At 43.3% G+C, this 27,631-nt stretch overlaps 1 protein-coding gene across 6 annotated transcripts in view; it reads right to left on the reverse strand.

Annotated features, from left to right (window-relative positions):
• The window catches only part of ZNF704 (zinc finger protein 704), a 220,771-nt gene that overhangs the window by 103,105 nt on the left and 90,035 nt on the right, over window positions 1–27,631 (reverse strand). For all 6 annotated transcript variants that reach the window (XR_005594086.1, XM_039524628.1, XM_039524629.1 and 3 more), the window contains exon 2: window positions 15,382–15,629. Coding sequence is in view for 5 of the 6 variants with exons in the window: in XM_039524631.1 (XP_039380565.1) it covers window positions 15,382–15,629 (248 nt within the window). In the remaining variant the exon portion in view is untranslated. The remainder of the gene's footprint in view (window positions 1–15,381; window positions 15,630–27,631) is intronic.

Here is a 27,631-nt window from a genome sequence, read left to right on the forward strand (position 1 = left end):
TTAGTACAACACAACACTCTACAATTTATTTTCACAGAGCATCACTTATACAGCGTCTCAAAAAAGCAAAAGGAGGAATAAAAATAACACTTTAAAAGCACATCTCCTCTATGAACAATTGAAGGCAAAGACGAGAAAGATGGAATGGGGGAAACAAAAAGCAAGGTGAATTTTACAAATGGTTAAGATGCCAGTATGCATTCTTGCAACTTGGTCATAGTAAGGCGAGAATGGAAAGATTTATTAATTAGGTGAATGGTGTGAAGAAGGAATTGTTTTCTAAAGTTCTTAGCTAAAGTGGAAGGAAAAGAAAGGTTTGGAGACTAGATGTAAAAAGAGGAAGTAATTTAGAGGGAGGGTTAGATTTCTAGGTGGATGGAGCAGAGTCATACCCATAGCGAGGGAACAGAAAGGAGACTAAGTGGGTGGGACAGACTAAGCAATAATAGATGGATAGATGGAAAAATGTATAATGGAAGGAGTCAGGAGACAGTTTTGGCAAACTAGGATGACAATTTTGGGCCAGACTATCAGCTGATGTAAATCAGTGTAGCTCCAGCTCTAATGCAGCTATACTGATTTACCCCAGGTGAGGATCTGGTCCTCCGAGTTTCATTCAGTGAAGAGATATACAGTGGCTGCTATTAGAATTGTAGTACTTTACCAAAAGCGTCCACAATTAGATTATCCCAGCTTTCTCCCACAGAACATGAATACCTGTAGTCATTGGGTGGTAAGGACTGGCTAATATTGACTTTTTAATGGCTTCCACTTTATTTTTATTCCTGGAACAACAGAATAGTTTGTCAAGTATCAGGGGGTAGCTGTGTAAGTCTGTATCCACAAAAACAACAAGGAGTCCGGTGGCACCTTAAAGACTAACAGATTTATTTGGGCATAAGTTTTCGTGGGTAAAAACCCACTTCTTCAGATGCATGGAGTGAAAATTAAAGATGCAGGCATTGTTATACTGACACATGAAGAGAAGGGAGTCCCTCACAAGTGGAGAACCAGTTTGACAGGGCCAATTCGATCAGGGTGGTTGTAGTCCACTCCCAATAACTGATGAGGAGGTGTCAATTCCAGGAGAGGCAAAGCTGCTTTTGTAGTGACCCAGCCGCTCCCAGTCCCTATTCAAGCCCAAATTAATGGTGTTAAATCTACAAATGAATTTTAGGTCTGCAGTTTCTCTTTGAAGTGTGTTTCTGAAGTTTTTTTTGTTCAAGTATGGCTACTTTTAAATCTGTTACAGAATGTCCAGGAAGTCTACCCTACGGGATTATTCTGATTTTACATAAACCAGTTTTGTAAAACAGATTGTATAAAATCGAGTGCACGCGGCCACACTAAGCACATTAATTCGGCGGTGTGCGTCCATGTACCGAGGCTAGTGTCGATTTCCGGAGCGTTGCACTGTGGGTAGCTATCCCGTAGCTATCCCATAGTTCCTGCAGTCTCCTCTGCCCATTGGAATTCTGGGTTGAGATCCCAATGCAAAAAAAAAATCAGGGATAAAGAAAGAATTTCAAAAGAAAAAAAATATGTCTTCTAGGGGAAAAAAGGTTAATTTTAAAAGTTTTATGTAACATTTTCAATCAATGGGGTTTGATTAGAGGTCTGACTTCTTACAGAAAAAAACACTGGGGAGGTGGTGCTAGCCCATCTTATGCTCTTTGGGCCTGGTTTTAATAAACACCTACCTAAAAGAGAGGCTAAAGGTCAATATACACATATGCCCGTAAGTGAACCAGGTGCACACTCCAGCAGATATTTCAGACACACTTGAATATACACGCTCTGATGTTGTGCTTGCACTATGTGTGTCGTCAGATGTATGAACGACATGGAGATCATTACAGAAAGCTGTTAAATCTGTAAAATTATGGCCTGTCTCTTTTTCTCCATATACACCAAGAGGTTTTGAAACCTGAACTGATCAGATACCACCACCACCACCACCTGTGCCTTGTCTGCTGCTTGCTAACCATCATCCTATTATTCAATATTTGTTATTACTTGTATGTCAGCCATCTTGAAATTAAACAGGTAGTTCTTCCCCAGTAATAGTACTTAGACAAGATCATGCTGCAACAGTAGTTTCCTACAGACTGTCCGTTCAAATGAATGGAACATACATACTTCTCTAAGCACTGGAAATTAGAGTTTGATTAAAATTACTTGGTATATATTTGCCACTGACTGGACTAATAACTGACATGCCTTTGAGAGAATTCACTGAACTCGAAATAAAAGTCTCTGCAAAGTGCTTAAGCAATGAGCTCAGCTAATATGTTTAAAACCAGAGACATTGCCCATTATATTCTAAAAAAATATAGTAAATTAGCAGGTAAAGTGCATTAAAAGGATCTTGAACAAAACAGAAGAACCATTGCAAGCTTATAAGAAATACTCGTCCGTACAGAAAACGAATAAGCGTTTCATACTGAAAAATAAAAAAAAGCTTTTTACTAACTCCATTTGCACAATACCTTAACCTCCCAAGTGCTGTTATAAATATATACAAGAGTATAATAATATCAGAGAAAATGCTAGCAGCTCAGCAGAAAGTGTGCATAACTTTAAACAAATCTAATTTATCTAACACAATACTCCTGCCTTGTATGTTACTGTAAAAAATATTTGCTACTATCAAGTGGATTATTATGACGAGGATGATTTGTTATTCAGGTTGCATTAGTGCCTACAATGTGCTAGCCACTTTCAAAACAGAGGAAGATGTGGTACCTGCCTTAAATAAATACATCCTTTTATAGAATGCTACTATAAAAGAGAAAGACATTAAAATAATAAATATTCTACCTACCTATGTATCTTAAATCACTTTGATATATGGATGTCCAGATTATTTTAAATGCCTGATTTGTATGTCCCTCATTACTACAGCATTTGAATACCTAATAATCCTTAATGGATGTTTAATGCATGTAAAACATCTTGTAACAACTGTAATTAGAAAATCCTTGAAAAGTGACCTTTCATCTATATAGATTAGGGGTAGGCAACCTATGGCACAGGTGCCGAAGGCGGCACGGAAGCTGATTTTCAGGGGCACTCACACTGCCCAGGTCCTGGCCACCGGTCCGGGGGGCTCTGCATTTTAATTTAATTTTAAATGAAGCTTCTTAAACATTTTAAAAGCCTTATTTATTTTACATACAACAATAGTTTAGTTATATATTATAGACTTATAGAAAGAGACCTTCTAAAAATGTTAATGTATCACTGGCATGCGAAACCTTGAATTAGAGTGAATAAATGAAGATTCGGCACACCACTTCTGAAAGGTTGCCGATCCCTGATATAGATCCTTCATCAAATATAGACCACTGGTCAAATTTGACTCTATTCTCAGTGAAGGTAATAAGGTCGTGAGGTCATTTATTAGTGCAGTGTTTGGTCTTACAGTTATAAATAAAACCTATGTAAAAATCTCAGATACAACATTACGATAAATATGCAAAATTGTCAACTTTCCCACCTCCAGTTTGTAATAAAGTGACTCTTGCACAGAATACACCAGAGTTGCTATTACATGATAAAACTCATTAACTTCTAAAAGTTGGTTAAAAAGAAATGATCGTTTGCAATTTTGGTACCATGTAGAGAGTAACATCTTCTGTCTGAATAATAATCTTATCTTTGCTGACCACCTGATATAACATTTAAGACTGTCTAATCTAGGATGTAATTGGTTTTTTTTTCCATTTGAAAATGTTTTACCAAAATTCACTACAGACATGAACATACTAAACATACCCATATACATGGTAATGTTTTCTTGCCTGTTTAATAGAGGCAAAAAGTTAAAACCCATACCCATTGGTTTTTTTCTTGCACGAGAAGCACAGATGTTTGGCACTTCAACAGTGATTTTTTTGTACAACAGTTAATGCAAACCGCAAGGAAGCTACTTTTATTGACTATTGCCAGCTGTTTAGCAGTATTATGAAATCACACATTTTTTTTGGAGGAATTAAAGTTTGAGAACAAGACATGGATTCACTCTGATGGCTAATAGATAAAGCAGCAATGACTATTGAATGCAACTGAGCCACTGCCTAATGTTCTTTGCCGATTAAGAGACATTTCTCCTCTGAGCATATTAGAAGAATTCATTGGAATATGCTTGGTAATGAGATCACAGTCCTGCTGGCAACTTCGTATAATCAAACAGTGAAAACAATTCAGCCTCTTCTCTTGACTTCTGGTAGGATAAGGTGCTAACCACTTTTACAGATGGAGACAAGTGGATATGGGCCATAGTAAACCATCTTCACTGATCAATAGCAAGATTTTTGGAAAAATGGTAAACCTATTACATAAATACAATACCATCTTCTAAGTCTGCTTCTGAAGCCTCATACATAGAAATATCTCAAACTGTATGTCCAACACATAGGAGACTTCATCATTATGATGTTTAACTTGATCATATTTATTTTATTTTGACATTTTTACATTTTTCTCATGGATAATTTCATTATAAGTCATTTTTGTGAGGGTCAGAATAGGACAGCCAGCATACAAATGTTACTCCTGGGGGAATTCTGTGCCACTGTGTAAGCGCAGAATTCGTGTGCCCTGCAGATTTTTTTTGCTGCAGAAAATACATTCTGCTGGAGAGGTGCTGCAGTTACTTCTTTTGCCCACCAGGGGCTGCTCTGGCACCAAAACAGAAGCAGCCAGCTCACTGCTCACTGGCTATAGCAGTCAGCATCCAATAGGGAAAGAGCAGAGGCTGCACTCCTCACAGCACCCTGCTTGTGGGGCCAGATGAAGAGGCATGGGACATCGGGGTGGGGGGAAGCGGACCGACAGCTCGGGGCACACGGGTCTGCTGGGGGGGGGTCACAAACGGGTTCAGAAGGCCTATGGGAAGGACAGACTGAACCCAGGGCTGAATGAGAGTAGGCGTGCAGGGGCATATGGGAAAAGGGGCAGATGTGCCTGACTGACTGGGAGAGGCTAAGGGACAGCCAGGGTCTGCATGGGGGAGGCTCCCCAACTCACTAACAATCCTCCCCACCCAAGAAAAAACATTCTATACTTCTCCCACCCACCCCCAACAGCCCTCCAGGTTCAATCCCAGGCTCCTTCCCAGCAATTACTTCCCTCTCTCTCTCAGCTCCTTCATTACCCCTGATTCCCCCAAGCCTTTGGGCTGATTCTGAGGGGTGCGGGAAATATGTTTCTGTATTGTAGTTTTAATGAATTATTACTCAAAGTTCTATATTAATATGCCTACTAAGGAATCTATTAGTAAAAATACATTTCCTGAATCTTTTATTTTGTCTATACTGTTACTTGTTGACAGGTATTTTTAAATAAAAAAAATTGAAACTGGCCTAATTGTGTTATTTTGACAAATAAAATATGCAGAATTTTGCGCACAGAATTTTTAATATTTTTGGCACAGAATTTCCCCAGGAGTAAAGTGTAAAACACTGGAACAAAACCAGGGGGATAAATTCAGAATAATGTGAGATTCCAAAAATGTTATAGTAATACTCAGACTCCCTTATACACTGGTGTAAGCTGCAACCTGTTGAGCCACATGAAGGTTTAATAAAAAGAGATATTGTGGAAACAAGTTACAGTAGTAGGCTGATTAAAGATAATGCTAAAGAAAAGGTTACCCTACATGAATGAACCCCTAATTTCTTCCTGGTCCAACTGGAAAAACTTGTACACATGGCAAACTCTCCAAAACAATTATGTAATAAACACATATACAAAAGCAGAAGTATGCAGACTGACTAAAACTGAAGTAAACACAAAGGCACTTACATGGAAGAAAAAGCTACACTTCAGGAAGAGATATTCAGCTGGCAGCTGATTGACAGTTCCCTCAAATTCTTTCTAATCCTGTTGTTGGACTAGAAAGATGTTAATACTGCATTTCCCCTCCCCCCAAATTGCACAGAAAAAGGCCTCCATATCACTTATGTCTAATTTATACAAACATTTAAAACAGAAAGAAGTATCCAGCTCAAATAATTGTATGTTAACATGGCAACATAAGTTAAAGAATAAATGTAATAATCTTAAAAAGGAAATTCTCATGTTGATATAAGCCCCACATTTGCTTTCTGCAAGACCCACTAAATTGACCGCAGATTGCTCTCCCATTGACTCCTGTACTCCACCGGATTGAGACGAGTAAGGGGAGTCTATGGGAGAGCGTCTCCAGTCGACATCACGTAGTATGGACCCCCATGCTAAGAAGATCTAAGCCAGGGGTCGGCAAACTTTCAGAAGTGCAGTACCGAGTCTTCATTTATTCACTCTAATTTAAGGTTTCGCGTGCCGGCAATACATTTTAATGTTTTTAGAAGATCTCTCTCTATAAGTCTTTATTAAATAAATAAACTATTGTTGTATTTAAAGTAAATAAGATTTTTAAAATATTTAAGAAGCTTCATTTAAAATAAAATTAAAATGCCGAACTTATCAGTTTAGTGTGATCCTTTTCCTTGATGAGTTTTCCAATGTGCGCCACAGCAGGGTGTGGCTGAGGCCAGGAGCAGAGCCCTGGGCTGGCTGCCTGTACCCCAGGCCAGCAGTGGGCTAAGCAGGACTGGAAGTCTGGACACCGGCTGCCAGGGGGGCTGGCGGCCAGAACCCCAGACCAGCAGCAGGCTGAGCCTCTCAGCCTGCCACTGGCCCCACTCAGTCCACTGGCGAGAGAGGGGCAGCAGGACAGGCTGGGACGCGGACACCTCCACCGCGCCTCCTGCTGGCCCCTTTCACTTGCCTGACTGCCTGCTGCTTAGGCCGCCAGCGCCAGCCTGCGGGAGAGTTCCAGCAGATAGCAGCCCCTCCACTGGGAGTGCGCCACGCACTGCGCCCCAGCATCGGCCAGCTCTGGGTTCCGGCTGGGTTTCAGTTCCGGCTGCTGGCCCCTTGCCAGCCGGGCTCTCAGCCGCCGGGCTGCTCAGCCCACTGCCAGCCTGCGGTTCTGTTCACCCAGGCTGGCGGCGGGCTGAGTGAGGCCGGCGGCCGGGACCTCGGCGTGCCATTAAAAATCGGCTTGCGTGCCACCTTTGGCACGTGTGCCGTAGGTTGCCGACCCCTGATCTAAGCTATGTTGACTTGAGTTACGCTATTCACGTAACTCAAATTATGTAGCTTAGATCAACTTTTTCCTGTAGCGTAGACCAGGCCTCAGATCAACAGTAAAGCTTCTATGATTTTCTCTTATTTTAATCCCATTTGCAATCCAAACACTGCAACACCATGATAATGCATTGAGAGCCAGAAATTGTCCATCCGGAGTCAAATGCAAAAAGTAAACAATCACCATTAATGCTGAAATATAAGCAAGATTTTTAAATTATTTCACATGTAATAATCTAAGGGATCTTCAAAAACACAAATATATTTTAATCTTTCTACTATTCCTTTAAACTCAGAGTTACATTGCTAGCTGGTCAAGAATTGTGGCTAAGGCAACTCACCTGGGATGTGGAGACCCACATTCAAGTCCTGCCTGATTTTAAGCAGGGACTTGAACCTGGGTCTCCTATATCCCTGGTGAGTGCCCTACCCACAAGACTACAGGCTATTCTGGAATCTGTCTGCCTCAAAAATTTTCATGAAAAAAATAAGAGAAAGGTCTCCGTTTTTGTTCCACACTATAACAAAAACAAATTTCAAAATCTCTATTTTTTTTACAAAATGGAATTCTTGTATTCTGGCCAGCCCCAGTTACATTTTCACAAAAGCAAAGTGCTCTGTATTGCCATCTAGTGGAACTAAAGCATACCTCAGAACTATGCTTCCAAACAGCTGTTGGTCTGGATTTAAACTTTTCTACATTTCTAAAGTTTCATAATCCAAACAAAATAATCAAGTTGCAAGCCCTAAGGAGGCACTCATCTGTCAAGTGACATTTATAAATTATTGCATTTTCAGAATGATTCTTTGTCATTACACTTCTACATCTCACTAAGACCTTCATTCTTATTCACTGAAAAATTCTGTCTCTTACTTACACCTTTATAACAGATATGTTATGGGAAAAATATGCGGTTGGGTTTGATTTTGTTTTTTGAAAAGGAAGGGATATTAGCTCACTTAAGTACACTGCGAATTCTGAAGAAGCCTATGTTAAAAGAGCTACTTTTAAGATATTTGCATGCTGTGTTAAAGATTCTGTACTACTATCAGTGTGTCTCTGAAGCTCTTATTCCTTGTACACCCCCCTTTGTTTGGAGAGCTATTATAAAGTTTCATTTTAATTGTTGACTTTGGCACCAGAAACAAAACACACAGTTCCTCAGTTATATGGCATTAAATAATCTCCACTAAATTATTAAAACAAAAAATAAACAAACTGTACTTCTGTAGTGTTCTGTGTCCTTATCTTCAGTCCTCATACACAGTTGCAGAAGTTTGTGTGTTTTTTTCCTAAACTGTAAGCAGATCTTAAATAAACAAGATAACGCCTTGTATAAACAAAGTTACTGCAATCCTTGCCTAGTTTCTTATTGCATCATTCAAACGAAAAAGCCATTTAGTTTGCAACAACTTGCATACAGTAGATTGATTAAAACTTACTGAGGTGGAGAAGACAAGACCAAACAGATTCAGACAAGGGACCTCTGGACAGAGAGTGCTGCTCTGAGAAATTACCCCGTCCCTACTTCCCCAAATGCAGCAAAGATTCCCTAGAGGAGAAAGCTGACAGAGACCATGTGAAAAGGCACAGGGACTTCACAGAACCCCCCACACTTGCAGCAATTTCAACCAATACACTGAATTTGGGTCTGAACTCACAATCACTCTGCTGAAGGGGGTTGTAGGAAAAGACACTGGATATTCCCCCTGGCAGAGCCTTGGAGAGTTTCCTGCCCACTATGGAGGAGTGGGACAATATGTCCCAAAGTGAAGAAAATAATGAGTTCCCAAATAATTACAACTTTTACTAGAATTTGCCTCAAAATTGTAGCAATTGTCACCAAGGTATCCATCACTGTTTTACTGGGTCTAAAATCTAGGTTAGTTTTCCCTCTTCATTCACTAATTCTGCTAGAATACTAGCTTGACTGGAATGTATATAAACAAGAAAAAAAATCCTCTCTTGCAAGCAGAACAATCTAATTTAGTTACTTATAGCATAAAATGCATCATCAAACTACTTTAGAGGACATTTTGGCAACCAGGACACTTTTCATTGCTTACAAAGGCTAATTCTAGCATCCTTCGCTCACACATGCCAAACCACTCTGAGTTCACTGGTTCCTAAATGAACAGATGTATTTCTTCAAATCGCAATTAGTTTTACTAAGGTACTTGTAAACATTAAATTCATTCTTTCTTTTCCTTCTTCGTGGAAAACCCCCATCTCACTGAGGAAGTACATTCTTGTGGTGGTGAAGGGTAAACTTTACTGGCACTTGGAAGACCGAGGTTCTATGCCTTGCTCTAACAGACTTGCTATGTGACAAGCAAGACTAAGGCACAAAATGAGTTACAGCTAGCAAGGGACATAAGACAATAAGAAGAGGTTCTATAGTATCTTAAGAGCAAGAGAAAGACTAAGGCCATGCTTACACTACAAAATTATGTTGGCATATAGCCACCACAGTTATTAAATTGTTTGTGTGCGCGCACACTCGGCTCCTTGTGTCAGAGGTGCCCATCCTCATGAGGAGCACTTGTATCAATTGTATTGTCAGTGTGGGGCACTGCGGGATGGCTTTTGAAAGCCAGTAACAATCGATATAAGCAATGCAATGTCTACATTGACACTGTGTCGACCTAATTACATCCACCATTACTCTATGTTGCTTGGGGAGGGGGTGTTACTAAATCAGTGTAGAGACGCATTTACGTCAGCAGGAGCCAAATTTAAGTGAAGACACTTCCACAGCTAGGTCGATGCAAGGCAGCTTATGTCAATCTAACCCTGTAGCATAAGGGAAGTACAGGTCCATTGCTTAGTAGTGAAGGAACGCTAATAACAGATGATGACATCAAGACAAATGAGGTCTTTGATGCCTATTTTGCTTCTGAAGCGATCAGATACTTAACACAATTAATATTAACAACAAGAGGGAGAAATGCAAGCCGAAATAGGAAAAAACCTAGTTAACAATATTTAGATAAGTTAGATGTATACAAGTTGGCAGGGGCTGGTGAAATTCATCCTAGGGTACTTAAGCTGAAGCAATTTGGGAACTGATAGTGATTATCTTTGAGCACTCAGAGGATGGATGAGATCGCAGAGAACTAGGGAAGGGCAAACATAGTACCAACCATTAAAAAGAGGAACAAAGAGAACCTGGAGAAATATTGACTAGTCAGCCTAACCTTGGTACCTGGAAAGATACTTGAACAAATGATTAAACAAACTAGTAAGCATTATCTAAGGATAATAGAGTTTTTAGAAATAGCTTACACTGATTTGTCAACAAGAACAAATCATGCCAAACCAACCTAATTTCCTTCTTTGACAGGGTTACTGGCCTCGTGCATAGACAGAAAGCTGTAGATGTGATCTATCTGGATTTTAGTAAGGCTTTTGACAGTCCCCCATGACATTCTCATGTGCAACTAGGGAAATGTAATATAGATGAAATTACTATAAGGAGGATGCAAAACTGGTTTAAAGACTGTATTCAAAGAATAGTTATCAATGGTTCACTGTCAAACAGGGGGAACGTATCTAGTGGAATTGTGGAGGAGTCTGTCCTGGGGTCCAGTACTATTCACTATTTTCATTAATGACTTCAATAATGGAGTGGATAATATGCTTGTAAAATCTGTGGAGGACACCAAGCTGGGAGGGGGGTTGCTAGCACTTTGGAGGGCAGGATTAGAATTAAAAATGATAATAAATTGGAGAATTGTTCTGAAATCAACAAGATGAAATATTATAAAGACAAGTGCAAAGTATTATTCTTTGGCAGGAAAAAAATCAAATGCACAACTACAAAATGGGGAATAACTGGCTAAGCAGTAGTACTACCGAAAAGGATCTGGAGATTATAGTGGATCACAAATTGAACAGGAGTCAACAATGTGATGCAGTTGCTAAAAAGGCTAATATTCTGGGGTGTATAAACAGGAATCTCAAATGTAAGACATGGGAGGTAGTTGTCCTGCTCTATTCAGCACTGGTGAGGCCTCAGCTGGAGAACTCCATCCAATCCTGGGCACTCACTGTAGGAGAGTCCAGAGGAGAGCAACACAAATGATAAAAGGTTCAGAAAACGTGACCTAGGATGAAAAGTTAAAAACGGGCATGGTTAGTCACGAGAAAAGCAGACTGAAGGAGGACCTGATAGCAGTCATCAAATATGTTAAGGGCTGTTACAAGAGAACATTTTTCAATTGTTCTCCATGTCCACTGAAGATAGGACATGATGTAATGGGCTTAATCTGCAGCAAGGGAGATTTAGATTAGATATTAGGAAAACCTAATTATAATGGCAGTTAAGTTCTGAAATAAGATTCCAGGCAAGTTGTGGAATCCCATCACTGGAGATGTTTAAGAACAGGTTGGATAACCCTCCGTGAGGTATGGCCTAGGTTTACTTGGTCCTGCCTCTCAAGGTCCCTTCCAGCCCTACATTTCTATGATTGAACAAAAGGCACTTACACTCTGTGCCTCAGTTTCCTTAAATGGAGATACTAATACTGCCTTACTCACAGGGGTGTTTTGAGATAAGTCTAGTCACTTTTGGGTGGCACTCAGAAAATACAGTGATGAATATCATGAAAACACTGAAATAAACAAAGGCAGGGATCGGCAACCTTTTGTATGCGGCTCGCCAGGGCAAGCACCCTGGTGGGCTGGGTCGGTTTGTTTACCTGCCGTGTCCATAGGTTCGGCCGATCGCGGCTCCCACTGGCCGTGGTTCGCCACTCCAGGCCAATGGGGGCTGTGGGAAGCGGCGGCCAGCACATCCCTTGGCCCATGCCGCTTCCCGCAGCCCCGATTGGCCTGCAACGGCGAACCGCGGCCAGTGGGAGCCGCAATCGGCCAAACCTGCGGACACGGCAGATAAACAAACTGGCCCAGCCCACCAGCATGCTTACCCTGGCAGGCCGTGTACCAAAGGTTGCCGATCCCTGCACTAACGTTTTCAAATTTTAAACGTTCACTTGTTTATTAGAGATGGAGCTGAAACAGAATCCCAGCTCTGAACATTTGTGAACTTCACGGATTTTCACAGCTGGCTTCTATCCCTAGGGGCCAGAGCAAAACCACTGGTACCGCCACCTTCAGACTTCGGGGAAGCTCTGATCTAGTCTTGAACTTTGCAGCTCAATCGAATCATCCTTTTCCCACTCCCAGTACCACAATATACTTCAAAGGCAGAACTTGTAATAAACAAACTTGGACAACTAGACATATTGGAAGGCATTCCGTTGAGTATTACATACGAATAAATTTACTATGCAGACATTTTACAAGGCCTTTGCTGAAACCTCAATGTCAAAATTAAAAAAGAAAAAACATACAGGAACACTTCAGGTTAACCTGGACCCCAGGACATTCACCACAACATTACCTATAGTAGTTTTTAGCCAATACAAACAAGAGAATCTGGAGAAGTTTGAATCATCGCAGAAAGTGTGTGTGTGTGTGTGTGTGTGTGTGTGTGTGTGTGTGTGTGTGTGTGTGTGTGTGTGTGTGTGTGTGTGTGTGTGTGTGTGTGTGTGTGTGTGTGTGTGTGTGCGCGCGAGAGAGAGAGAGAGAGAGACAGAGAGAGATGTTTTCTAGCATTCTAATTTTCAGAATTTCTTAGAAGCATTTGTGACCTTGCACCCCATAATGCTTTATAGAAATATGCTTATGAGTGTAAATATGACATAACAGAATATGTTTTAAGCTAGATATGCCATGTAACATATCTTTGCAAAGGTTATGTTCTACTGCATGTATTCATCCTATTCATATGCATGTATCATTTTTATATCTGAAGTTATGAGCGTTGGCTCTATGCTTGTATTTAAAGTGTTTGCTGTAGAAAGCACCTAAGGTAGATTTGGTCAACATAGTGTGAAGGGTTATTCAAGTATTTGGGAGTACTTGGCTAACAATGGACCTTGAGAGACGCCAATCCACATCTAAGCTTTCCTGGGAATGTTAGGTCTAACATGTGGGCAATGGCTCAGCCTGTAAAGAACTGAGTCATGCATGGATATGTGACTCGCCCATGTGACTCCAAAACTCCATCTTGCAGCTGTGATTCTACACAGGGGAAGAGAGGGGTTTCCACCCACAAGACAGAGACTATATAAGCCCCTGGAAATCCCTCCATTTTGTCTTCAGCTGGCTCAAGAGATAGCCTCTCCACCCTAAGGAGATGCCTGAAAGAAACTGGAACAAAGGACAGTAACTACAGGGGGGTGAGTGATTGCTGGACCCAGACTAGGAGGCTAGTCTGTAAAAGAAGCTTACTGGAACGACTCAGAGTGAGATTTACCTGCATTTAATTTCCTACTGTATTAGGCTTAGACTTGCGTGTTTTATTTTATTTTTGTTTGGTAATTTACTTTGCTCCGTCTGTTATTATTTGAACCACTTAAATCTTACTTTTTGTATTTACTAAAATCACTTTTTACTTATCAATTAACCCAGAGTAAGTATTAATACTGGGGGGAGGAACAGCTGTGCATCTCTATCAGTGTTATAGAGGGCAAAAAAATTATGCGTTTACCCCTGTATAAGCTTTATACAGGGTAAAAAATGGATTTATTTGGGGTTTGGACCCCACTGGGAGCTGGGTATCTGAGTGCAGGAGACAGGAGCACTTCTTAAGCTGTTTTCAGTTAAGCCTGCAGCTTGTGGGGGACATGGTTCAGACCTGGATCTATGTTTGCAGCAGGCAAGTGGCGTCCGGCTAAAACAAGGCAAGATACTGAAGTCCCAAGCTGCCAGGGAAAACGGGCTAAGAGGCAGTCCCAAAGGGGTTTCTGTGATCCAGCCCGTCACAGCATTCTCTTGCTCTCATCCGTAAACGGTATATAGATCTCACAAAGTTCCATAAGATTTCAAACCATCTGTATTCCTCCATTTCTACAGACACACAGCATGAAATTCCCTCTAGCTGTTACTTAAACTCAAGAAAACATACAAATAAACAGTGTCATCGCCTTCTCACCTGGGCATTTGTCAAGTTGGAGGATTGTTATTTATCCCCAAATACTCATCTTGAGCAGTTTAACCAAAAGTGGAATCGTTTAATAAAATTACCTACGTTTGTGTGCATTTACAGTAGATCCACAGTGGGCAGAAGTGTAACAACATGTACAAAGTAAAAGTACACGCAACTGTTTACACCACAATGGCTCAGACATGTTTTTAGTTGAATTATGCACACTCCATCCCACTTCCTGGGAACACAGATTTTTCTTTCCTTTGTTACCTTCCCCTTCATGTTTATTTTCTTCAATTCATTCATTTCCTTTCTCTCCCGCTCTTCAATAGGCCTCATTATGACTCAGTCCTAGGGGTGTAATGGAGAATAAGACCCCATATGCTCCCTTGAGTATCCACTCCATGTTGCGGATGCAGGTACGGTGTGCGGTAGCAACAGGAGTGCTGGAACGAGGGGGAGGGTAAGAGGGCCATGGCCCTCCCACTTTTTACAGGCCATAAGGGCAAGCAACATAGGAGGAAGGGGCAGAGAGGAGTGAGTGGAGGTCAGGATCTTGGGGAGAAGAGGCAGCACAGGAAGGAGGCCTCAGGGGGGAAGGGGCAGCTGGCGGGGGGGGCAGGGCCACAATTTGAGCACCAGTGCCCCCCGCCCCCCGCTTTTAGGGACCTTCAGCCACTCCTGGAGAGCAAGCATGCAGGCAGATGGGATAGGAGTGGGAAGATCCTTGGCACTGCCTCCGTCATCAATCTCTTACTTGTCAGGGGCACAGAGCCTTCCCCAGGTTTCTTCTAGGGTGCCTCAGCTGTGCACTACACCACACTGGGTCTCAATGTAAAATAACAACCTCCATTTCTCTGTTAATACTATTCCATCTCCATTTTTCTCTCCCCCATCTCCCTTTATTGGGACTCAGTATTTGTTTCTCTTTTAAAAAAAATCTCTTCCAGAGCATTAGCAGTGCAGCTAAGTGGATTGAAACTTACTATACCCTGTACAACCATTCATGACAGAGAGGGAGCAGAAGAAACACATGCTGGTAAGGTTCAAATGCTTTCTGTTTCTGGTTTTTGTTATTGGTATGTTTAGTTCTCCAGCTGACACTTCAGAAGAACAGTTTAATGCTTTACTTTGACCTGCTGGAGAATGCCTATTAGCCTCACTGTGCCAACAGTACTAGTAATCAAACTTTCCTCCCCTCTTCCACTAAAAGACAAAACAAAACATGCTTTTAAGAGTCTGTCCTTACCTTGCTGGAGGCACATCAATATTTGAAGAAACAACCTTGCGTTTCTGTTCAAGAAGACAGACAGAACGAGTGTTTTCTTTTTCATGCTCATGAATTCTGTTTAGTTTTTTGGTGTCTGCAGTTTTTAAATCTTCCTCCCTCATGGCCAACAGGAAAAATTGTTGGTCTGGTAATTTTTGACTGATGTCACTTTTTAGGTCATCCTGTTGAAATGCAGTGAAGGTCATGTCACGCTTAACGCTGCCTGCCTGCAAAATTAAAAGCAATTATTATTACATTTTCCTTTATTTCTCTTAAAAGGGGAAAAAATTCAACACTCCTCAGGCAATCACTTCTATTTAGCATCATTAACTAGGCCATTACCTCTTTGCCCTTCACAGACTCTAAAATTGCTGTCATTTTGCTTCAAAAGAAATTTACTAGTGACAAAGGCAGTCCAGACAATAATAGCATTGTTTTGGAAAGCAATTCCTGACTGCATTATAAGGTAAGCAGCTTCAGATAACTCATGATTCTTAACCTAAGAATAAATCAAATAACTAAGTATTATATATTCACACACACACAGTCTTTATTTGGAAATAAACAGGAGAATTCACAATTTATATGGATATCTTTCTAAAATGAATCCAACATGGCTAGCCCGCCAAAACTTTATTACACACACACACACCAATTATTGCACAGCATAACTGTAAATATCATTTGGAAGGAATGTGAAGTGTGTTTTTAAAACAACTGGGAGGCTTCCGAGAAGTAATTTAATCATTTGTGTTTTACTTGAAAATAAAGATAACATATTTAAACCTGTCTCTCTCCCCCGCTTCCCCCATAGAAGAACCTGATTCCTGGTTGCAGGAGTATGAATTACTAGCCACGTCCTGTTTGACCATTAAACAGAAACTGGCAGTTCCAAAGAGGCTGTTTCATAGCAGCTATGATAATTTGCCACCACTTGGCCTCTTCTACAGGGAGATTCAGACCCTCACACTGTAAAGGTGCAAACACACAGGAGGGCTGTTAAGAGACCAGCCTTTATTTCCTGACCCCAGTCACACAACATGGGTCAGGGTTACAAAAAGTTGTGACCCTTAAATACATGACAGTGGTCAGTATTCACTCTGAGCCTTTCCTCCAGTCCTCCTCCTCTCTGCCTCCCCTCCTACAAAAGGGAGGGCTACACGCTTTAGACGCTTCCACTTCAAGTATTAGGCCTGGTCTACACTATGAGTTTATGTCGAATTTAGCAGCGTTAAATTGAATTAACCCTGCACCCATCCACACAACAGCCATTTTTGTCAACATAAAGGGCTCTTAAAATCGATTTCTATACTCCTCCCCGACAAGGGGAGTAGCGCTGAAATCAACATTGCCATTTCGAATTAGAGTTAGTGTGGCCGCAATTTGATGCTATTGGCCTCCGGGAGCTATCCCACAGTGCACCATTGTGACCGCTCTGGACAGCGATCTGAACTCGGATGCACTGGCGAGGGAGACAGGAAAAGCCCCGCAAACTTTTGAATTTTATTTCCTGTTTGCCCAGCGTGGAGTGCTGATCAGCACAGGTGACCATGCAGTCCCAGAATAAAAAAAGAGCTCCAGCATGGACTGTACGGGAGATACTGAATCTGATCTCTGTATGGGGAGATGAATCTGTTCGATCAGAACTCCGTTCCAAAAGACAAAATGCCAAAACATTTGAAAAAAATCTCCAAGGCCATGATGGACAGAGGCCACAACAGGGACTCAGCACAGTGCTGCGTGAAACTTAAGGAGCTGAGACAAGAGTACCAGTAAGCCAAAGAATCAAATGGACGCTCACGGAGGGAGGGGCGACTGATGACTGTAGCTATCCCACAGTTCCCGCACTCTCCGAAAACCATTTGAATTCTGGGCTGAGCTCCCAATGACTGAAGGGTTAAAAACACTGTTGTGGGTGGTTCAGGGTATATGTCGTCAGCCCCCCTCCCCATGAAAGCAAAGGGAAAAAAATCGTTTCTCACCTTTTTTCAATGTCACTGTATGTCTACTGGATGCTGCTGGCAGATGCGGTGCTGCAGCGCTACACAGCAGCATCCCTTGCCTTGCGGACGGCAGACAGTACAGTATGACTGGTATCCGTCATCGTCATCCTGTGGGTGCTCCTGGCTGGCCTCGGTGAGGTCGGTCGGGGGCGCCTGGGCAAAAACGGGAATGACTCCAGGTCATTCTCTTCTTTAAGTTTTGTCTAATGGAAATTCAGTCCTGCCTGGAATATCATGGCAGCTGGAGGCTTCTGCCTCAGGCTGCTCTCCCAGTCAGCAGCACCGCGTGGTCACGCCTACCGCAACCTACCCCTTGCTACCAGGGATCATAATCAGATACTTAGACCTCTACATTTTGCTGCAAATAAAAAAATTAAGTTGCCGTTTAGAACTGTCCCCCAACATACATATCCTGGGACATTTTGTATTTTACCAGTGTCAACCAAAGGCCCACACACAAATGGAGATTCAGTCCTGCCTGTGCTTCTATCTTAGTGCTTATCCCAGATTCCCATTTTCAGCTATAGGCTGAGGAAGTGCAGAATGGTGGTTCACTCTACTTCGCTGTAAGCCAACCGCCCTCCCCTCCCTCCTTCGATCTCTGCTTGCAGAGGCAATAAAGTCAGTGTTGTTTCAAATTCATGCATTCTTTATTACTTCATCACACAAATGGGGGGATAACTGCCACGGTAGCCCAGGAGGGGTGGGGGAGGGAAGTAACAGGTGAGGTTGTTGCAGGGGCACCCCCTAGAATGGCATGCAGCTCATCATTTCTGTGGGATGTCTGGGGCTCTGACCCGGAGCGGCCATTTGCCTCTCTGGTTCTTTAGTAGGCTTGCCTGATATTCTAGGCAGGACTGACTTTCCATTAGACAAAATGTAAAGAAGAGAATGACCTGGGGAGTCATTCCCATTTTTGTCCAGGGGCCCCCGACCGACCTCACCGAGGCTGGCCAGGAGCACCCATGACAGCAGCAGACGGTACAGTATGACTGGTAACCGTCTTTGCTAACTTGCAAAGGCAAGGGGATGATGCTGTGTAGCACTGCAGTACTGCGTCTGTCAGCAGCATCCAGTAGACATACGGTGACAGTGAAAAAAGGCTGAACAGGCTCCATGGTTGCCGTGCTACGGCGTCTGCCCGGGCAATCCAGGGAAAAGGGCGCAAAATGATTGTCTGCTGTTGCTTTCACAGAGGGAGGATTGACTGACGACATTTACCCAGAACCACCCGCAACAACCCAGAATTCCAACGGGCGGGGGAGACTGCGAGAACTATGGGATAGCTACGGGATAGCTACCCACAGTGCAATGCTTCGGAAGTCGACGCTAGCCTCGGTACATGGACGCACACCACCGAATTAATGTGCTTAGTGTGGCCGCGTGCACTCGACTTTATACAATCTGTTTCCAAAAATCGATTTCTGTAAAATCGGAATAATCTCATAGTGTAGACATACCCTAAGAGTACCTTCTGGGACTGGGGCCAAGGGAAAAAAGCCCAGAGGGTCATGCTTGCAGCTCCTAGAGGTAAAGGAGCCTTCAACACTCTTACTAGCTCAACATGTAACCCACACACCTCCAGGGTGTGGTGTTCTGTCCCATCTAGTGGCACCGTGACCACTTAGAAAGAGACTCAAATAAGTCTGCTCTACAACGTTAGCTAATAGCCTGTTGGCTTTTAGATCATGCTGTAGAGACTCATGCACTAAGCTCCAGAGGCCCCAGGTTCAATCCCACTCACAGATGACTGGGGTCTGTCGGCGTTACGTACACTAACTTTCTCAGGCCCAGTTACAAGTATCCCCTGCCAGCCTTACATCACACCTCTGCCCAGTTCCTCCATTCTCTCAACTTCTCCACTCCTGGGGAATGGAGGAGCAGGGCTGGGCTGGCACAGGAAGTTAGTTAGAAGGGCCTGATCATGTTACTTCAAGGCATCCAAACTTTTGCTACTGAGCTCTCGAACTGGTCACTTGTCAGAAGCCTAAGGAATGCACTCAAACTGCAAAAAATAAACCAGAATGCAGCTGTTTAATATGGACTTGCAGCCTGCAGAAACCACAGGTCATCCTGATCTGAGTAGCTGCACTTCTGTGATAGAGAGGAAGATGCCACAGCCACACTGGAGAAATCCGGGGGCTGACTTCTTGAATGCCTATGCATCACTTGAATTCTTATTGATCAGTAAACTGGAGGACACAAACAGTCCTGGCAGTAATCACACATGTGATTTCTCTAGTTGAATCCTTGTCCTCTGCTGCCCACGGTCACAGTGTCTGGAAGCCCATCCTCCCCATTCTCACATTTAAAATGCCCGGGATGTTTTGGAAATACCCCTATTCCTGCTAGCCCATCTTTACAAGTTGGGTATGGTTCCATGTAAAGCTACAATGAAACCTCCCGCTACTGCTGCCTGGATGTTTATTTGGATATTGCAAAGAAGATGCAGAAGCTGGGGTATGACAGGGACAATTCCAAGACTGGGCAAAGGCAGGCGACAAACAGTCTGGTGTAGGGTTGCCACCCATCTGGTTTTCACCCGGAGAGTCTGGGTTTCAGCTTGTGTGCCCGAGTGCCATTTGACAAGCCAGGATGTCAGGGTTTTTTATTAATCTATAGCAACCTTAAGCAGAAGGAAGGAGACAGTGCAGCAGCAGCCACTGCCACCACCTCTGTGGCCAGGCTCGCGGCGACAGCATGTGGTGTGCTGAGGCAGGGCAAGGGCGGGGCCTCAGGTGAAGAGGCGAGGCAGGGGGCAAGGCCTCAGGGATCCGGTTACAAACCATTGGAAATGTGTCAACCCTTGTCTGGTGCTGTCCCCGAGCTGCTTCTACTAGACAGAGTTTGATGTCATACTGAGCGGGGACCCCATCATCAGCCTGTGACAGTGGACACCTCCAACATCCAGCAGAAGAAACCCCAGAAATGCACAGTGAGGAAGAGTTCATTGAGGAGGGGGATATGGAAGATGCAGAGCCCACAGATAACCAGGAGCTATTTGAGATGCAGCTGGACCCAGAGACAGAACACATCAAGGAAGGGGATAGGGACTCAGATAGGTGTATTTTACTGCCCCCATTAATGCATACTTTTTTAAAGCTCTCTTTATGATCCCCAACACTTCATTTCCCTTTCTCTGGCCCCTATCTCCCTCTCAAAATGGCTGCCAACTTCATGTAGCAGAGAACAAAGGGATTCTGTTTTAAAGTAGGTGGTTTATTTTAAGGGCAGCAATAGTTAAAGAATTTCTGGTTTTTTGTTTTTTTTGTTTTTGTTTTTGTTTTTTTTAAGATACCAAAAAGCATTCCCAAACACATGCTTTGGCAGAAGCCTTTGATAAGAAGCCTTTCAAAGAACGAACATTTTTAAAATAAAAATAAAACCAGAAAAGACATATACACAAACCAATACCTGAGCATTTAAAATAAATGCATCAAAAATACAAAACAATGCTTGCAAGCAATCTAGTACCTGGGCATTCACTACATGATGTTGCAGAAATATTCTTGTAAGCTTATGAGATGAAGGTTTTCTAGACCATAAATGCAATATTTTGCCTTTCATGTCTGAAAATCCAAGTACAAAACAAAATATTTTCATGCTGTGCATAGACTCAGGAAAGAGGCAGAACCTGCTGCTGGCTCACGGGGTTTGGACTGGCTCACAGAAATAGCCAACTACCACAACTCTCCTCCACTTGCAGAGTTTCTGGTTTACCTTGGCCCAGACATCCATTTTGTTCTCTGGCACAGTGTCGGGGAAACTTTCAGCAAGTACTCTGATCTTTGCCCATGCATTTCTAAGAAGAGCAGCCTTGTTTCTCCCGCTGCAATAAGACACTCTGCAATGAGCTCCAGGGGTATGATCACTGTGAAGAAGCCAGCTGCGTATGGGCCCAGGCAACCTCAAGACATCTTGATGCTTTCTCTGGGCCTTTTGTATCCTCCAAAGTGAGATAGCTGCCAGGATCCTCACTGCCAAAGTTCAACGGTGTTTACTGCATTATCCCTACATTTACCCTGGACCCAACATCTAGCCCTGCACCCATCACACCTAAAGGGTTTCAAAAGTACCCCTAGACGCTCACCATGGCATGCGCTGGTGCACAAGCCTGATGCAAGCGGATGTGACTGTGACCTGTTCAGATATTTTATACAGATCTATATGGGAAATATTTTAAGCAGCTGTGGCATTTATTTTGATGTCTACTAATCCCTTAAATCTAACAATGGCTGCCTCTCTGGTTGTTTATCAGTGACCTCTTGGCTGGGACATTCTTGAGGGCCACCCCAGCTATGCCTGCTGAAAGACTGACCTTGATCAGGAGGGGGAAAAAGACAAGAGAGGACCTGTTCTTGGAACTCCTCTAGTGGTCCAAGTTCAAAAACCGTGAAACCAGGGAACACATACAGGGGGGTCTCTTCCAACCCTAACAATGTCCCTGCTTGCAGCTTGTTAAGAAATCTTGTATTCCTAAAGATGTGAGCATCAAGAACCTTTCCTGACCAGCCAGTGTTAGTGTCAGTGAAACGTCCATGGTGATCTACTCATAAATGCATTACCATGGAAAAGGGAAGGAATGGACGGTTCGGGGTATGCATCCCATCCATGGCCCCACCATAATTAGGGAAGCCCATTTTGCTGAATCCATCATTTCCTTTCCATTGCCCGGAGTTACATCCTGTGCTACAGAACACATTTAATGGCCTTACACACCTGGATGATGACCACCCCCACCATAGATTTTTCCAGCACTGAACTGAGATTGATAGTCATCTGGGGTTCCAAGCTTCTAGAATAGCCACCCATTTCTTCACTGTCAAAACAACTCTCATTCTGGAGTGTCTTTACTGAAGAGCTGGGCCAAGCTCAGCACACAGCTCCAGAAATGTGGCCTTCCACAAATCCTGCAGCCACTGCTATGATCCCATATTTGCATCACGATGAAATCCCACTTTCCCATGCTAGTTTCATGAGCCCAGAACTGCCACTCTACCATGTGTAGTTGGTCAGTGAATGGCTGCAGCAATTAGCAAAGGCCACTGATTGTCTGCATCATCCAGACATCCTCAGTTATCTCCAATTCATTGCTGCACACCCAGCTGTCATAGAAACTGCCTGAGTTCTGCAAACACAGTACAATCAGTTGCTTGGTCTCTAAAACAGACATGATAGGTCTACTGATATGTTCAGTATCTATACTTCTCACAGTAAGATGGCAGAGATCGAAACCTGGCACTAGGAAGAGCAGGTTCTGGGATGGTACAGTGGCGCTTGTGAGAATTTGACCCCAAACTCCCATAATACCCTGAGAGGAGTTCTGGTATCCCACAACGCACTACAATCTTTCCCCAGAAGGCAGTGTACCGGCCAGTGGTGCAGGGGACACTGGGATACCCACCTACATCTTCTACCAACACAACCCATCACTGAGGATGAGCTCACTTGCAAATGCAGACAAGTTAGATTGCACTCTAGCAACATGGCCATATTGGCAGCTGTACGTCAGTGGAAATTTTACAAGTAAAACTTCCAGTGTAGACATATCTTAAGTAAACTACCTCTTTTCCCCTCCAAAAAAGGTCTCCTGACAAATTATTAACAACAGAGCAGAAAGATGTTTGTTGCTCCCAAACATCTCTATGTATAGTTTTTAAACATCGGCAGGTACGAGAATGGTATGTTATTTTCAGTTCACAGGATAGATAATTATGCCAAGTTTGTTCTGCTATGAAAAGCACATATCACCACAGGCACATAAATACTTAGGACAAATGATTTAATGTGTGTCTCATTCTAATGTTTCCATGGAAGGACTACTAGTAGTTTCAACAGAAAACTGGAACAGTTACTTTAAAAAATGTAAATAGTAGAAAGCATTAGTCATTTTATACTTCTTGATGCACAGCCAGTTGACATGCTACTGAGAAAATTTGCCTTTCCACTGTCTTGGAAAGCAAAACACTCAACATGTAAACAACTAGAATGATGAACTAAGATACAGATGGTATAAATTTGGTTGTGGTAATGGTGATTATATTTAAAAAAACCATTTAAAAAATAGACTAGAAGTCCCTCCTCAAGGGCCTCATGCGTTCCCTCAATTTCCATCAATATTGCTGTAGGGTCAGAATTTACACACACAACCGCACACACACAAGCGCGCACACGCACACAAAATGTCAGTGTTAATGCCTGTGCAACCTTAATTTGGCTCCTGTGCGTGCTACATTATGACAGTATTTAAGTACATGATCGCATACTATTTTTGATTTCCACATGACCCCTAACATATTCAGTGCACAGGATGGACATTTTATGTTCTCCTAATTGGTCAATGTGTGCCCCCATGCCTTATTTACTTGACACTATTCAAACCTTACTCGGAAGGCACAATTTTTAATTTCCTCATGGGCTTTTCTATGGTGCTCATCAGTAAAGGATCTTAGTGCTTCACAAACATTAATGAATTTATTTTCACAATACCCCGTGAAAGAGGGGGTATTTATCATCCTCATTTTTCAGATGAACAAGTGAGGCACAGAAATGAAGGTCAAAAGCATCCACTAATTTTTGGGTGCCCAATCTGAGATGCCTAGAACCTCATTTTTCACAAAGTGCAGCATCCATTGACTTCAGTCGCAGCAGTGAGTGCTCAGCCTTTCTGCAAATCAGACCCCTGGATCTCAAGTCAGACACCCAGAATATCAGGAAAACAAAATTAGTGACTTGCTGTGAAAAGTCTGATTTATGAAGATTAGGACCTCACAGGGACTCTGTGGCACAGGCAGGAAGAGAATCCAGTTAAACTACCTTAATTATGACAATGACCACCTTCTTCCTACAATCACCTGCTTCATTCACTACACACCTTCCAACTTCTGTAACAAATGAGACAGGGGTCCTACAGAAAACAGCTGCCTTCACTACACAACCAATTAATCCCCAAAACAGGTCCACCCCTTGCATTGAATGAGGCTGAGGCCTTGGCAGGAAAAAGTTATATGATCATGTAATTAAAGGCTTTATCATAATGCATATGCACCAGCGGGTTAAATTAAGGTTGCACATGCAACTTTAATTCTGGCATTTCCTAACTTTTTAGTGCTTGACTTTTCAACCTTACCAATGTTCTGTTAATGTAGTTTGTGTGTAATTTCACAACTTTTTAAAAAGCATGGTGAAAAAACTAATCCCGTATGCCATTATACTGACATCTACAAAAGGTCATCACCCAGGTTGGGAACCTTTAGATCAGATGTCCCCAAACTGTGGGGAAAAACAGTGTAATAAGGTTATTAGGTAGTGCAAGGACCTAACAGGGCCACACTGAAGAGCCTGGGGCAGCAGGATGCTCTGCTCAGCAGAGGAAGTGGACAGGGCTCTGTGCAAGGCAGTCTCAGCTGCCAGGACTAGGCTCTCTGCCTTTTTCACTTTCCCACTGCTGTGGCAACAACCAACACGCAGTTACTCTCCTCTACTGAGGAGGCTGGAGGGGACTCTATGAGCAGGGAGTAGAAGGCTGTACCATAGGAGTACTGCCCCCTCTGATGGACAGAAATCTCTCCTGACCCCAGAACTTCAGGATGGTCCCAGGGCACAGAGCCCCATCCGCTTCCCGTGCCAAACACAGCCTGAGCAAGGGAAGCAGACAGGGCTGTGCAGAAGGGCCAGGGTCAGAGGAGGTTCTGTCCAGCATGGGGAGCAGTACTCATGGGATACAACCTTCCACTGACCCCAGTATGGCCCCATTCACTTCCCCTGTGCAGGGATGGAACAAGACAGGCAGGAATCTGATCCTGGCACCCAAGACTGCCCGAACACTGTAGTGAATGGAAGCCTTCCTCAACTGACGCAGGGTGAGAACTACCTCCAGTTCCTGTGGGTACTGGGCATGCCCTCACCCAGCCCCCATAAATACAAAGCATCCATCTCCCCCCATCCCCTTAGAAAGGGGGGAGAGTGAGCATGGTACATGAATCTCTGAAAGAGAATCAGCAAAAAAAATTTGGGAACTCTACTTTAGATCTGATGCAGAGACCTCTGCCACTTGTGCTACAGAACATGGAATAGCAGTAGTAGGTTGTCATCCTCAAAGTGGACTAGCATCAGAGGGGGATAGGTCACTTTGCCAGTGATTTCACAGATATCTGCCGACAGCAGAGGAATGATGAGACTCGGGAAAGTTAGGTTCCATTCCAAGCTCTGGAGGAGAGTGTGACCTACTGAGCACAGACTTCTGCCCATTCCCCTTCTTTCTCTCCCTCATCCCCAAATGTGACCTCTTCTGCCACTTCCCCTCCAAGCTCTCCCTATCCTACCCCTAGTCCTGTCTCTTCCCCACCTCCATCTCTTTATTCCAGTCTCATTCTCCTCATCTAACCAATCTCATTCTCCACTCCTCAGGCCTCATCTCAGTACCAGTCTCCTTGCTCAGCAACTCCTAGTCTCACCCATCTGAATTCCCCACCCTAGGCTCCCCACCCCCACCACAGTCCCAGTCTCCTTACCCAGCCTGAGTTCCCTCTCTGCACCAGCTTCTCATCAAATCTGTCTCTCTCTCTGATCCTGGCCAATCACCAGCCCCACACATGCTCCCCATCTCAACTGGCTTCCAGTCCCAATCTCCGGACTCCTCCTCCAATCTCAGTGTCACCCTCCCAACTCCTCAACCCAGTCTCTTTACCCAACCAGTCCTATTCTTCAACCAGCCTCCTTGTCCCAATCTACTCTCCTGCACCCCACCCCCCATTTGGCTCTTGTCCCTTCTGCATTTAAATCAGACAGTTTCTTCCTCCACACTGCCTGGAGAGTGTCATTGAGACTACAGGAGAGAGTCTCTGCTTTCAGTTCAGGTGCCCAGACCTGAACTCAGCAGAGAGTTGTAATTGCAGGGAAAGTTCTGCTCAACCCCAGGTTAGAGCATGCCCAGTGCAGATGGAAATTTGGGGGAAATTTAGCCACTAAAATTTAAGAAGTCGCTACTGAGCATGTGCAAACTGTAATTTTTCAGACTTATAACTTGGCCAAATTTGGGTGGATTTTCTTGAGGAATAACGCCTTTGGCTGTCCCAACACAAAGGCCACCCCCCAATAAGTTACAAATTCCTGCTCCAAAACATGAGGTGTTGGAGCTTCTCAGAGAAATCGTCTTCAGAATTTTTTTTAATACGGGCAAAACAACATTTTCCCCTAGCCCCTTTCTCCGAAATATCTGAACCATTTTGGTTGAAAGTTTTCCCCAAAAGTTCAGCCTGAAGCAGATATCCAGCACTGAAAATTTCAACCCAAACCATTAAAGTTTGACCAAGTTATAAGCAACTAAAAATACAAACCTTGTCTACACGTACAGCACTGCAGCAACATAGCTGCACTGGTGCAGCTGCACCACTGTAGCATTTTAGTGAAGCTGCTGCCATTGATGTTGTGCTGTCTACACCGGGGTTAGCTTGGTAGAACTACATTGCTGAGGGGGGTGGATTTTTCACACCCCTGAGCAACGTAGCTATACCGATGTAAGTTTGTAGTGGTGGCGGCAATCCCTCAAGGTCAATGATTATTTCTTTCACAGGTTTTATTTTTCATGGGTCCTTTGGTGACTGAGGAATCCGATCCTTGAGCCACAGGCTCAATTGGCAGACATTGCAGGTGGTGTTGGAAGACAGGGTTGGGCTGCGATTGCTGTGTGACAGTTGTCTTTCCTTTCTTTTCTGGCATTTTTCTGCAATTGATTTTCCTCAAAAGTGGACGTTCTCTCTCTGACAAGTCTTTGACAGTTATCCCTATCCTGGGCTGTGGTGTCAATGTGCCACATCTCTTATGTTTATCTTGAGGGTGTCTTTAAAGCATTTCTTTTGGCCTTCCCATTTCCTCTCCCCTTCGGTATGTTGGTCATACAGAAGTTGTTTTAGTAAGCGTACATCAGGCATGCACACACAGGGCCCGCTCCTCCTTAGCTGGTGCTGGATAATCAGGGCCTCAACACTGAAGATGTTGGCCTCTGTGGGGACACTGACATTAGTGCAATGATCCTCCCACTTTACGTTGAGGATCTTCTGAAGAAAATGCTGGTGTTCTAGGATTTTCAGGTGTTTTCCATAGGTCACACAAGTCTTACAGCCAGAGAGGAGAGTTGGGATCACCACCACTTTATAAACTAGAAGTCTAGTATGTGTTCTGATGTTATGACTGTTGAACACCCGGCGAGACAGTTTGCCAAAGGC

This window comes from Mauremys reevesii, linkage group 2 (assembly GCF_016161935.1).
Source record: "Mauremys reevesii isolate NIE-2019 linkage group 2, ASM1616193v1, whole genome shotgun sequence".
NCBI classification, from domain to species: domain Eukaryota; kingdom Metazoa; phylum Chordata; order Testudines; family Geoemydidae; genus Mauremys; species Mauremys reevesii.